Source organism: Bos taurus, chromosome 5 (assembly GCF_002263795.3).
Source record: "Bos taurus isolate L1 Dominette 01449 registration number 42190680 breed Hereford chromosome 5, ARS-UCD2.0, whole genome shotgun sequence".
NCBI lineage: Eukaryota > Metazoa > Chordata > Mammalia > Artiodactyla > Bovidae > Bos > Bos taurus.
The window spans coordinates 97,607,075-97,621,358 of NC_037332.1; the positions used below are offsets into that span (position 1 = coordinate 97,607,075).

The window sequence follows — 14,284 nt, forward strand, 5'->3', positions numbered from 1 at the left end:
TCCACCAAGTTTATTTTCTCTTAACATTATTGTTAATTTATGGGGAGATACACTGAGACAGTGTAAATACCCTTTTTCCCTAAAAGCTTTGATCACATGGTTTTCTTGTTGTGGATGATGCTGGACTTGAATCAGTTATTACCATCATGGAAGCAAAAAGATAGATGATTAAAATTTCAATAACAATTTCTAGGAATTTCAGTTTTAGTGTTTCTTAGAGAGCTTTCTTTATCCAGTAGTGATGATTGTAAGATACTTGGTAGTTAACCTGCTTATGTCATGGGTTTATTTTTCATATTTTTTTTAGGTTCATGTACTGGACAGACTGGGGAGAAGTACCAAAGATAGAACGTGCTGGAATGGATGGTTCTGATCGTTTCGTCATAATAAACACTGAAATTTACTGGCCAAATGGACTGACTTTGGATTATGAGGAACGGAAGCTTTATTGGGCAGATGCAAAACTTAATTTCATTCACCGATCAAATCTGGATGGAACAAATCGGTAAGATTGCCTTATATTTTTAAAGTCAGCCCCATGATAATCAAATTATAAAGCCTAATTTTATCAAGAAGTTGTTAACATATTTTTGGCTTAAGTGTCAAAGGGGAAGAAGAATAGATTTTTAGTTTGCTTTCTATAAAGGTAATGACATTTCTCGTCTGTCTTGGTGGCATTTAGAATTTATGGACTGTATTTTCTCCTCCTTTACTCTGAGCTAATTTAGTTCTTCAGTGGTTCTCAATCAGGGATAGTACTTCCACTCTCTTACAGAGTGTTTGGAAATGTGTGGGGAATTTTGGTTGACACAGAGACTGGGAGTACTGCTAGCATTTTAGTTCCCTGGCGGGCCAGGGATACTAAACATTCTGTAATGTGCTGGACTCCTAGTACGACAAAGAGCTCATCCTTCACAATTGCCCACAGAGCCCACCAGGTGCTATTTGTGGAAGCTTATTTGATAAACCTCTAAACCAGGACAGGGTTGGCCAATTTTTCCTGTGAAGAGCCAAGTCATTATACGCTTTGTGGGCCATATCTCTGTTGCACCTATTTACCTCTGCTGTTGTGGTGTGAAAGAAGCTATATAGAATACTTAAGGGAATGGGCATGGTTTTGTTCCATAAAACATTTTTGAGCCAGTGGACTCTGGTTTGCTGACCTGTAGATCAGGAGAAGACCTGCTGCATATTTGCTGTATCCTGGTATCCACAGAAGACAGAGACATAATATATAAACATGGAATTCCCACTCAGATCATGTTCAGATTGTTTTTATTTAGTTAAGTTTTTTATTCAAAAGTAGTTGATTTACAGGGTTGTTGTGTTAATATTTTTAAAGACACTTGATGTCCTTGTGTTTGGAAGATTATTTGGATTTCTAGTGGTCTCATTTTAAGACCCCAGCAGAAACAGAAAGCCTTAGATAATTGAAGGAATTTGTCAAAGTGAAAACATCTGTTGCCATATATAGTTGCACTATTTTTATTTTTTTCTTGTGATGAGAACCTTTAAGATTTACTGTTTTAGTAACTTTGAAATGTTACAAGGCTATGGTTTTTCCAGTGGTCATGTATGGATGTGAGAGTTGGACTATAAAGAAAGCTGAGTACCAAAGAATTGATGCTTTTGAACTGTGGTGTTGGAGAAGACTCTTGAGAGTCGTTTGGACTGCAAGGAGATCCAGCCAGTCCATCCTAAGGAGATCGGTCCTGGGTATTCATTGGAAGGACTGATGTTGAAGCTGAAACTCCAGTACTTTGGCCACCTGATGCGAAGAGCTAACTCATTGGAAAAGACTGATGCTGGGAAAGATTGAGGGCAGGAGGAGAAGGGGGCGACAGAGGATGAGACGGTTGGATGACATCACTGACTCAATGGAAATGGGTTTGGATGGTCTCTGGGAGTTGGTGATGGACAGGGAGGCCTGGCGTGCTGTGGTTCATGGGGTCACAAAGAGTCAGACATGACTGAGCGACTGATCTGAACTGAACTTTGAAATATGTAAGATAGTATTATTAACTACAGTTGCAGTGCTGTGGATTACATTCTCAGGACTTAACTTTTTTTTTTTTAAATACCTGGAAGTTTGTATCTTTTTGATGCCTCTTAGCCATTTCACTAGCCTCCATACCTTGCCTGTGGCAACCATCAATCTGTTCTATCTGTGGGCTTGGTTTTTAGTTCATTTGTTTGTTGTTTAGATTCAACATATAAGTGAGATCATACAGTATTCCTCTTTCTCTGTCTTATTTCGCTTAGCATGGTGCCCTCAAAGTCTATTCATATTGTCAAAACTAGTAATATTTCATTCTTTTGTATGGCTGACTAATATTTTGTTGTACATATATAGCATATCTTCTTTATCCATCCCACCATCCCACCATCCCAACATCCCACTTGGGTTGTTTCCTTTTCATTTCCTTTTGTGAATTATGTTGAGCGAACATAGGGATGCATGTATCTTTTCAAGTTAGGGTATGCAGTGGTTGTTAACTAGACTTGTTGCAATCATTATGCATTATATAGAAGTATCAAATTATTATGTTGTAAACCTGAAACTAATGTTGTATGTCAATTATACCTTAATTAAAAACAAAAGAAAATTGGAAAATTCAAAATTACATGGAGGATTAAACAAGATTCTCCTGAAAAACCTGTGGTTGAAGGAGGCTGTCAAAGGAAAATAAAAAATATCTGGAGACCAATGAAAATAGAAATACAACATACCAAAACTTACAGGGTTTCTAAGAGGTAAGTTCATAGTGATAAATGCTTACATTTGAAACAAGAAAAGTCTCAAATAAACAACCTAATGTTAAACCTCAAAGAGATAGATAAAGAAGGAGAAACTAAGCCCACAGCTGCCACAAAGAAGGGAATAACAAATCAGAGTGGAAATAAATGAAATAGAAATTAAAAATACAGTAGGAAAGATCAGTGAAAAAGCAAGAGTTGGTTTTTTTGAAGAGAAACTATACAAACCTTTAGTTCGACTTAATAAGAAAGAGAGGAGACTGAAATAAAATCAGAAAGAGGAGACATTACAACTGTAAATACAAAGGATCATAAGAGACTACTGTCAACAATATATACCATCAAATTGAACAGCTTAGAAGAAAGAGATCATGACTGAATCATGAAGAAATAGAAAATCTGTCAACAATATATGCCATCAAATTGAACAGCTTAGAAGAAAGGGATCATGACTGAATCATGAAGAAATAGAAAATTTGAACAAACCAATTATTTATAAGGAGATTAAATTAGTAGTTAAAAACCTCCCCAAAACAAAAGTAGAGGACCAGAAGACTTCACTGGCAAATTCTACCAGACATTTGAGAAAGAATTAGTACCAATCTTTCTTAAAGTCTCCTGAAAAATAGAAGAGGAGGGAATTCTTAAAAACTCATTTTATGTGGTTAGCATTATCTTGATACCAAAACCAAACAAGAAACCTACAAGAAAAGAAAATTACAGGCCAATATTCTTAATGAATATAGCTGCAGAAGTTCTCAACTCAGAACTAGCAAACTGAATTCAGCAGCACATTAAAAGGATCATACTCCACAATCAAGTGGATACAAGGATTGTTCAGTATATGCAAATTAATGTGATTCAGCACATTAACAAAATGAAGGATGAGAATCGTGTGATCATCTCAATAGGTGCAGAAAAAGCATATGATAAAATTCAACATCCATTCATGATTAATTCTCAAGAGTGGGTATAGAGGGAACATACCTCAACAGTGAAAGCTATGTATGACAAACAACTAATAATATATTCAAAAGTGGAAAACTGAAAGTTTTTCATCTAAGGTCAGAGCAAGATAAGGATGTTTACTCTTGCCATTTTTAATCAGCATGGTGCTAGAGGTTCTAACCAGAGTAGTTAGGCAAGGAAAAGAAGGAAAATGCATCTCAGTAAAAAGGAAGAAGTAAAACTATTTGCAGATGGTCTCGTGTTATACATAGGAAATCCTGGAAACGCCACCACAGAACTGTTTGAATCAATAAACAGATTCAGTTAGATTGCTGGATACAAAATCAATATACAAAAATCACCTGTATTTCTGTATGTTAATAACAAACTGTCAGAGAAATTAAGGAAACAATCTTATTTATTGTATCATACAAAAAAAATGCCTAATAAGTTTAACCAAAGAAGTAAAAGACCTATACACTGAGAACTATGATACTGATGAAAGATATTGAAGAAGACACAAATAAATTGAAAGATATTTCATGCTCACAGATTAGAAAAATTAATTTGTTAAAACATCCATACTGTGGAAATCCATCTACAAATGTAGTGCAGTCCAGTGCACAAATCAGAGTTCCAGTGCACTTTTCACAGAAGTAGAACAAACAATTCTAAAATTTGTGTGGAATTGCAAAAAACCCGCAAATTGCCAAAGGAATCTTGAGAAAGAATAAAGCTGGAGGCATTACACTTTCTGACTTCAAACTATATTTGCAAACTGTATTACTCAAAGTGGTATGGTATTGGCGTAAAGACAGACACTAGATCAGTGGAATGGAATAGAGAGCCCAGAAACAAACCCATGCGTATTTGGTCAGTCAGTTTATGACGGAGGAGCCAAGAATGTTCAGTGGGGAAACTAATGTCTTCATTACAGTTTCTGTAGTATCTTCAGCAAATAGTGTGAGAAAACTGGATATCCACGCCCGAAAGGATGAAACTAGATCCCTGTCTTATACCACACACAAAATCAACTAAAAATGAATTAAAGATGTCAGTATAAGACCTGAAACTATAAATTTTTTTTGAGAAGAAACAGGAGACAAGCTCCTTCACATTGGTGTTGGTTATGATTTTGTGAGCATGTGTTTGAAACCTCAAGCAAACAGTATGGTGCCTCCTCAAAAAATTAAAAATATTACTCCATATGATCTAGTAATCCCACTTCTGGAATTCTTATCCAGAGGAAATGAAAACAATCTTGAGGCGATATCTGCACTTCCACGTTCATAGTGGCATTATTCACAGTATCCAATACATGAAACAATCAAAATGTCTGTCAGTGGATGAATGGATAAAGAAGATGTGGTATATACACATTCAGTAGAATATTGTTCAGCCACGAGAAGGAAGGACATCCTGCTGTTTGTGGTTACATGCATGGACTCTGAGGCCCTAATGATCAGTGAAATGAGCCAGATAAAGGAAGACAAATATTGGGTGTGTCACATATATGTGGAATCTTAAAAAAATGTCACAAACTCATAGAAACAAGAAAACTGGCTGTCAAGGAGTTGGAGGAAATAGATGTTCCCATTTAAAAAAAACCCGAAAAAGGAAACCCCAGTCAGTGTATGAGATACTGTAAATAGCTGGATGAGTATTCTTGCATATGTGTATCATCACTGTATACAGTTTATCATTCAGATTTGTTTGTTGATTATACCTGGTAAAGCCGGGGGGAAAAAAAAAGAATGAAAAACAGAATAATGTCCTTAGGTAGAAAACTCCCCAGAAAAATATGATTATAGAACAGATCAAGTGAAAGACGCTCAGTTCAGTCAGTTCAGTTTAGTCGCTCAGTTGTGTCCAACTCTGCGACACCATGGACTGCAGCATGCCAGGCTTCCCTGTCCATCACCAACTCCTGGAGCCTACTCAAATTCATGTCTGTCGAGTCTATGATGCAATCCAAACATTTCATCCTCTGTTGTCTCCTTCTCCTCCTGCCTTCAATCTTTACCAGCGTCAGGGTCTTTACAAATGAGTCAGTTCTTTTCATCAGGTGGCCTAAGTGTTGGAGCTTCAGCTTCAGCGTCAGTCCTTCTAATGAATATTTCCTTTAGGATTGACTGGTTGGATCTCCTTGCTGTCCATGGGACTCTGAAGAGTCTTCTCCAACACCACAGTTCAAAAGCATCAATTCTTTGGTGCTCAGCTTTCTTTATAGTCCAACTCTCACATCCATACGTGACTGCTGGAAAAACCATAGCCTTGACTAGACGGACCTTCGTTGGCAAAGGAAGTCTCTGCTTTGAATATGCTATCTAGGTTGGTCATAACTTTGCTTTCAAGGAGCAAGCATCTTTTAATTTCATGGCTGCAGTCACCATGCAGTGATTTTGGAGCCCCCAAAAATAAAGTCTCTCACTGTTTCTGTTGTTTCCCCATCTTTTTGCCATGCAGTGATGGAACTGGGTGCCATGATCTTAGTTTTTAAATGTTGAGTTTTAAGTCAACTTTTTCACTCTCCTCTTTCACTTTCATCAAGAGGCTCTTCAGTTCTTTTTTGCTTTCTGCCATAAGGGTTGTGTCATCTGCATATCTGAGATTATTGATATTTCTCCCGGCAACCTTGATTCCAACTTGTGCTTCATCCAGCCCAGCATTTCTCATGATGTACTCTGCAAATAAGTTAATTAAGCAGGGTGAAAATATACAGCCTTGACATACTCCTTTTCCTATTTCGAACCAATCTGTTGTTCCAAAGGCTCTCAGTCCTGTCCAACTCTTTGTGACCCCATGGACTAAACAATCCGTGGAATTCTCCAGGCCAGAATACTGGAGTAGGTAGCAGTTCCCTTCTCCAGGGAATCTTCCCAACCCAGGGATTGAACCCAGATCTCCCACATTGCTGGTGGATTCTTTACCAGCTGAGCCACCAGGGAAGCCAAAGAATACTGGAATGGATAGCCTATGCCTTCTCCAGCAGATCTTCCCAACCCAGGAATTGAACTGGGGTCTCCTGCATTGCAGGTGGATTCTTTACCAACCCAGAATAGATCAAACCTCCACTTTAAAATGCACTATCACTAATTGAGACACCAATATTACATATCAAAGACCAACATAAGTTAGAATGAGAAAGTTCAGAGATGAGATGCCAGAACTGAGGAAAGAAGTAAAAGAAAAAACTAATTTCAGAAAAGCCAACTAAACTGGAAGGGACACAAGAGTGACTAAACCGAAAAGATTTTAAATTGAAGTTGTAAAGGGGGAAAAATTGAGGACTAAAAGAAATGGAAAAAGATGAAAAGGATTTGAGAGAAAGTGACAAATATTAAAGATAGGCAAAGAAGGAAAAACACATAGATAAAAAACCCTGTTAGGAAGATAACCTAAGGAAAGTAAGAGAACAAATATGAGAAACTGTAATTCTGGGAAAGTTTCTTAAAAGGAGATTCGAGTCTACAGATTGATAAGAGAACATTATGTACTTGGTAATACAAGTTAAAGCAAACAGCACCAAGGTATATTCTAGTAAAGTTACTCTGTAGAAAAAGGAAAATATTCTCTGGGCCTTTAATAGTAAAATAAATAATTTTTCAAATGAAAAAGAAAATTAGATTCACATTAGGCTTTCTCACAGCAACACTCCTTGTCAGAATTAAGTGAAGTAGTATTTTTAAAAGATACTCAGGGAGAGTGTGAACCAATTATTTTTCCCCCCAGCAAAATTGACTTTCCTTATACAAAGCTATAGATGAACTGTTGTGAACATGAAAGAAATCAAGAAATACTATTTCCCTGAGTCATTGTGAAAATGGACTAGTGGCTGAGCTTTAGATAATCACAGTGATGAGCAAGATAACAAAATAAGGCTTGGTAAAGAGCAGTAAACATATAATTAACTTGTATGAAAATTGAAGGATGATTAAAATTGAGAGTATGGTATGTAATGACTGTATGTTTAGATAATGTAAATAAAGTACCATTCTGAAAAATTGGAATGAAGGGACTTCCCTGGCCATCTAGTGGTTAAGGTGCCACGGCTTCTACTGCAGGGGACATGAGTTCGATTCTTGGTTGGGAAACTAAGATCCTGCATGCTTTGCAGCATAGCTAAAAAAGAAAAAATGGAGTAAAATAAAAAATCAGAGTGAGAAGTACAGGTACTATATACACAGATTTTGTTTAACTCTTTATGGTAATTACATTGGTGTATTGGTATTAATATTTTTAATTTTGGATCAAATAAGTGAGTAATTTTTGGATATATTAAATCAAATGCCAGTGAATATGTAGAACTCTCCGTGTGGAAGAAAAGATGTATAGATGTAGTATTGTGGAGTTTAAGAGAAATTGATAATTCTGAGTTTTAGTTGAGAGTACTGGTGTGAGCTCATTAGTTATTGTAAGTTATAAAAATACATACAAATATGTATGTTTATTTCTTATGACCACTGATGAGGACTAGGGGGAAAAAAAAAACCCACCCAGACCGTATTCTTGGAAAATTGTTCCACCTTAAAAGAAATCAGGTGTGATTTGGGTAACCCTAAGTCTCTTACAGGAAATACCCAAGTTGAGCTGGGATGTTATGTCATAGTCGATAGCATGGAAGCTGTTACAGGCTATTAGCGTCATTTCGTAAAGCCCAGAGAAATAATTTGAAAAGTCTCTCTCTGGTCAGAGATTGATTGAAACCCACCAGGTTTGTTTAAATCCTTGAGTTCATACTGATTTTCTGTCTTTCTTTAATTTTAAGAAAAGGAAGTAGTTACTTTCAGAGGATGAAGGGAACCAACCAGTTCATTAGCTTGAATGTTGGTAATAAAGAGAAAGAATCCAGCAATTTATCCCCCCTTTTCTATAGGAATCTACCAGTAGCTAACAAATTAGTAGATACAAAAAAGCTATTCCAGCTAGTAAATGAGAAATAATTAGAATTATCAGCATTTTATTACTTCTAGTGAACTGTTCAGTCTAGGCATTGAACATCAGTGGCTGCTTCATCACAAGGAAAAGAACAGACCCTATTTGATGGAAGAAAAGAGTGTCACCCCCTTTTATCTTGCCAAAAGGATCAATTCATTAGGAGTCTGATCAGAGTTGTTATTTGCAGGAATTGTGTGGGAAAGCAGAGGACAGGGAAACATTGAATTGCGCCATGTGTATGCATCAGCAGATTCAGACACACAGGGCAAATGACAGGGGTTGTTTGAACAGATAAACTGCAAAGATGATAAGGGAACTTAGAGATTAAAACAGACATAGAAAAGAAATTTACTAAAGGGGAAAGGGCGAGAGGAGGGATTAAATTAGGAGTATGGGATTAAAATATGCATACTACTATATATAAAATAGGTACCCAACAAGGACCTACTGTATAGCACAGGGAACTATATTCAGTATTTTGTAATAACTTATATTGGGAAAGAATCTTGAAAAGAGTATATATACATATATGTTACATATATATATATATATAACTGAATCACTTTGCAGTACACCTGAAACTAGCAGAATATTGTAAATCAGTATTTCAGTTAAAAAGAGACTGAAAAGAGGGTGGGTGAAGGCATGAATAGGCACAGAGGATTTAAATTTAGGACAGTGAGAAAACTTGTAGTATAATGATAGGTATATGTGTATATCACCACCAAGACTGGTCTTTAAGGTAAACCGTGGACTTTGGATACTGTGACTTCGCACTTGATTTCAGGGCTTCCTGTAAAGCTAGAGTAGTTGAAACAATGAGGTACTAAATCTGAGCATAGATGTCAGTGGAACAGAATAGGGTTCAGAAGGTAGTTTACATGTATATGGTTAGTTGACTTTGTGACATAGGTATCTTGGATATCTTGGATAAATACACACTTTTAACTGGCCTTGACAGACACTGAAGAAAGATAATAAACTTTAAAAACTGGGAGGAATATAAAAGCTCTTTCTGTGAAAAATTTTAAATTCCTGATGACTAGAGTCAGGTTTTCAAGTTATGGTTATTAAAGTTATGAAGGTTATTAAAGTTATGAAGGTTATTAATGCTTTGGTTTGTCAGTGTTCCTCCTATTCAACTGCAGTTAGAAATGTGAGGGATGGTTGGAGGCAAGTGTAGAGAACTGGCTAAGAGCCAGATCACACAAGGTCTAGTATTCTAAAATGAGGCATTTGAATTTTAGCCTGTAGGTGTTGAGTCATTGGAGGTTTTGAAGTTGCAGATTGACATGGATTTGTCTTTTAGAAATACCTTTGGTAAAAAAAAAAAAAGAAATACCTTTGGTAGTTGTGTAGAGAATGAAGACTAATGATTTCATTTCCTTAAGTCTTCCAGTTAGTCATCATCATTCTCCAGAAAAGTATAATCTCTTCACTGTAATTTACATGATCTCATTTATTTACCTTGTTTTAGACAATATTCTTACCACTTCTGCCCTTGTCTGCTGTGCCCCAATCCTGTCAAACCATTTGTGGCTCCCTGATGGTGTTTATGATAGCTCCTAGGTTTCTGCTTTGAATGGCTTATTCAATGGAAATGCCATTCAGTGAGATAGAAGATTAAGGAAAGGAAGATAGATTCTTCTTCCTTCCTTCCTTTTCATTTTTTTTTAATGTAGAAAGAGAGTGAGATTGAATTCCAATTTGGACAAGTTTGCATTTGCATTTGAGTTGCTAATAGAAAACTATGATGATGAAGTCTGGGGAGCTTTGGATGAATGAGCCTGCTGCTCAGCAGAGTAGTCTCAGAGGGAGTCTTAGATTTATAGCCATTACCAAGTTAATGGTTGTTAAAGCCGTGGACTGTAAACTTAGGGGTATTTTGCATCAGTGCTAGAGGCTTAGGCAGAGATAACGACCACAAACCAGATATGTTGAAGAATTTCTTCAAGACTGAGGGATGTCCCAGTCCGAGCTGCTCCTGATCAGCTATCCCCATTTGCCTGGTTTCCGGGAACACCCTCAGACCCAGGCAGATCAGCACGGTTGGTCATCTACTGAGCTTGTGAAGAATCTGCTTCCCACAGAAGCAAATTGAAGAAATTTACCCACATAAACAGTAGTGACCACAACTCTAGAGATGGAGGGCTGAAGGTGAGGCTGGTGAGAGGGAGGTGGGGTAGGGTGAAAGATGGGCCTCATCTGGATTCTGTTAGCACCTCTGGGAAATACTGCATATACCAGACACTAAAGGACATGCACCTTATGGCAACCAAATTTGACATGATTGAACATGTTAGGCAAAGATCAGAGGTGTAGTTAAAGCTGGCTGTGAATGAGTTCAGTGGTGCCAGAGAATAAGCACGATCATGGTATCAGCAGAGTTCTTGGTGTTAGCAGAACACTGAAATACAGTGGGTAATGAACCATGTTCTCAGGAGAAATACCGTTAGGTTTCTGCTAGACTGTGGTCAAAAAATTTTTGTCAACTGATGATTATATAATTTTTAAAATATATGTTTATGTTTAAAGATGCTTTATTTAATATATAATGTTGGCAACATGGGTTTTTTAATTATAGCACATTCAGTGCAGTGTTATATAGCCTCTAAAATTAATATGAAACCAATATTTAATAATATTAAAATTTTTACAATACATTATGAAATGAAGACAGGTCATTATAACGCACTAAATGCTGGGCATTTACAGAAATTCACTTTTTGTAAAAAAAAAAAAAAAGTTACAGGCAGATGTTGTTTAAATAAGATGACAGCACGCATTGGAGTCTTTCAGAATGCATACATTAACCATTTTTTCCTCAGGGCATATTAATCATCATTAATGCAACAAGGTGCATGGGGCCCGCTGCATATAATCCCGTGAAGAAGCTCAGTCCTGATGGGTGGCGAATGCTCTCTATTTGTGTTTGGTGCAGGTGCCTCAGTTGTCTCTTGCTTTGGCTCAGCTGTTCTCTTTCGTCCTGTTGGGGGCTGTGATTTAGAGCGAATGAATTTTTACCAAATTATTAATTCTAAATTCCATTGGTTAGTTGGTTTCCTGTTCTATCTTAGTTGGTTTCATGTTGTGCCTCAGCTCTTGATAACAGAAACCAGTGTTCCATGCCTTGACCTTTGGAAGTCGCTTGTATTTGTGTACATACATGTACACTTTGTACATGTGCACCTAATCAAGGAATGGGAAGATACACTTTGTATTTCTATTTCCAGTTTTTTTCTAGTGAACATACATGTACTCTTTATGTAATCAGGAGAAAATGATGATTTTGGAGAAAGTAATGCCAGATTTTGCCAGTGTGGTTTAGGTTCCTTTATGCTTCTCTTTTGCCTCTATTCCAGAAGATAAATTATTAACTTTCCTTCAATCTGTTTTGCCTATAATCTTCTTGAATATAGTTGAGTTTGGTCTTCCTTCACGTGAGGCTCAGTTGAATATTTAAGACACTATTCAAGTGAATTGCCCACTGTTAAATTCGTTTATTTCTCTTACTGTTGAGCTGTAAGAATTTTATGTATTCTAGATATGAGTTCTTCATTGGATATATTACTTAGAAATAAAAGTTCAATCTATTAGCTTTTCTTGGTTGTTGTTATAAGTGTTTTTGAGGTACTAAGAAATCTTTGCTTAAACCAAAGTCACAAGGATTGATGCTTTTCTAAGAGTTTTATTGTTTTAATTCCTAACATTTAGATCTGTGATCCACTTTATGTATGATGTCTTACACTCTTTTATTCACTTCCGAATATTTGGTTATTTTTTATGGTGTTATGAACAAGTTATTTAATAAATTTCAATTTTGCCGTTTTTCTCAGCACCATTTATTAAAGAAACTGCTTTTTCTTCATTGGCTGTTCTTGGTTCCCTTGCTAAATATTAGTTGGCTGTATCACTTTTTGTATTTTTCACTGCTAGTCTGTAGAAATTTATTTCTATATATTAATCTTGTATGCTGTAACCTTGTCGAATTAAGTACGTCTGAGGCTTTTTTTTCTTTTAAATTCTTCAGTGTTCTCTGCATACAGAATCATGTCATCTGTGAATAATGACAGTTTTATTTCTTCCCTTCCCATCTGGTTGCCTTTAGTCTTATTTCATAATACTCACTAGACCCTCTGCTGAATAGAAGACATTCTTGCTTTGTTCCTGACCTTTGGGGGAAAGCAGTGATTTTTTTTTTTTTTTTTTTGGCCATTGAACAGGATCTTAGAGAATATACTTTGTATGATTTCAGTCTTTTAAAATTAATTGATACTTGTCCTAATATTCAGAGTTCCATATCCTTGATGATTTTCTGTCTAGTTGTCCTACCTATTAATGAGAATAGGATTTTGAGATCTCAGACTGTTACTGTTTTGTTTTTTCCTTCAGTTCTGTCAGGTTTTGCTTTGTTTGGGGCTGTTTTTACTTGTGTATGTTTATAATCGCTATATCTTCTTGATGATTTGACTGCCATTATAAAACGTGCTGCTTTATCTCTAGTAATATTTTTTTGTCTGAAAGTATGTTTTGTCTGATAGACCACTTCATCTCACTTATGGTTACTGTTGGCTTTCAGTAAATTTGGGTCTTTGGGTATGTGTGCCTCTTGTAGACAGCATACAGTTGAATCTTGTTTAGTTTTACCCAGTTTAACACCCTTTGCCTTTTATATACATATATGCACACACACACAATATGTATAATAATACGTAAGATGTTTTCTTTAACATCTTGCAGAAAAACCCAAATGAACTTTTTAGTCAACCCAGTATGTTAATTATTTCTTAATAAAACAGAAAAAAATCACGAAAAAAGAAAAAATTCTTTATTTTCACCAGCTGTTTCTATTTCCTTATCGGTTCTGTTTATTCACTCTTGTGTTATTTCTAGTTGATAATTCATTGAAGTGACTTCTGACACTTTCGTTAGTTCTTTCACCTCAGTTTGAGGTTTTAAATTTTAAATTTTTGTTGTTCTTTTATCACTAGTATACTACTTTAAAGCATTTAAAGTATTTTGTAATAGGTTGTGAACTATTTGCTCTAGAGCCAGTTTTTCTGGCATATTTGTATTGTCCTTAGGGATGTTATTTTCTTTATTCTTTTTTGTTTTTAATATTAACTTTTTATTTCTTTGGCCACATCTGTGGCCTGTGGGATGTCAGTTCCCTGACCAGGGATTGAACCTGTGCCCCCTCCATTGGATGTACAGAGTCTTAACCACTGGGCCTCCAGGGAAGTGCCTTTAAAACTAACTTTTAAAATGGGGCTTGATCTTAATATATTTTTATATTTTCACATGAAATTGTTTTTCTGGAACTTGTTGAAGAAGGCAGAGTTTATCATAACTTCATTCACTTTACAGAAGTCTTGAGTGTGTGTGTTTGAAAAGTTGGCAGCTTGCTTGTGCAAACTCCTAGCTCTGTTTCCTTCTGCCAGTTTTTTCTGCACCTTATTTTCCATTATTTCTCTTGCACTGTCATCCTCACTTTCTTTCTGTTCCCTGTAGGTCGGATTGGGCCTTTGTCTGGAAGGGAGCTCTGTTGGGCCAGTGAGAGAGTTCCTTGTTAGTATGCCAGTCCCTTCCGTACCATCCATCCAGTCTTTGTATTCACTCACTCTCCAAGTGGCCAGAACCA

At 36.3% G+C, this 14,284-nt stretch overlaps 1 protein-coding gene across 4 annotated transcripts in view; it reads left to right on the top strand.

The window, feature by feature from the left end:
* LRP6 (LDL receptor related protein 6) overlaps positions 1 to 14,284 on the top strand; it is a 178,528-nt gene that overhangs the window by 80,249 nt on the left and 83,995 nt on the right. For all 4 annotated transcript variants that reach the window (XM_005207028.5, XM_005207029.5, XM_002687783.7 and 1 more), the window contains one exon: positions 308 to 505. In XM_005207028.5, the coding sequence (XP_005207085.1) occupies positions 308 to 505 (198 nt within the window). The remainder of the gene's footprint in view (positions 1 to 307; positions 506 to 14,284) is intronic.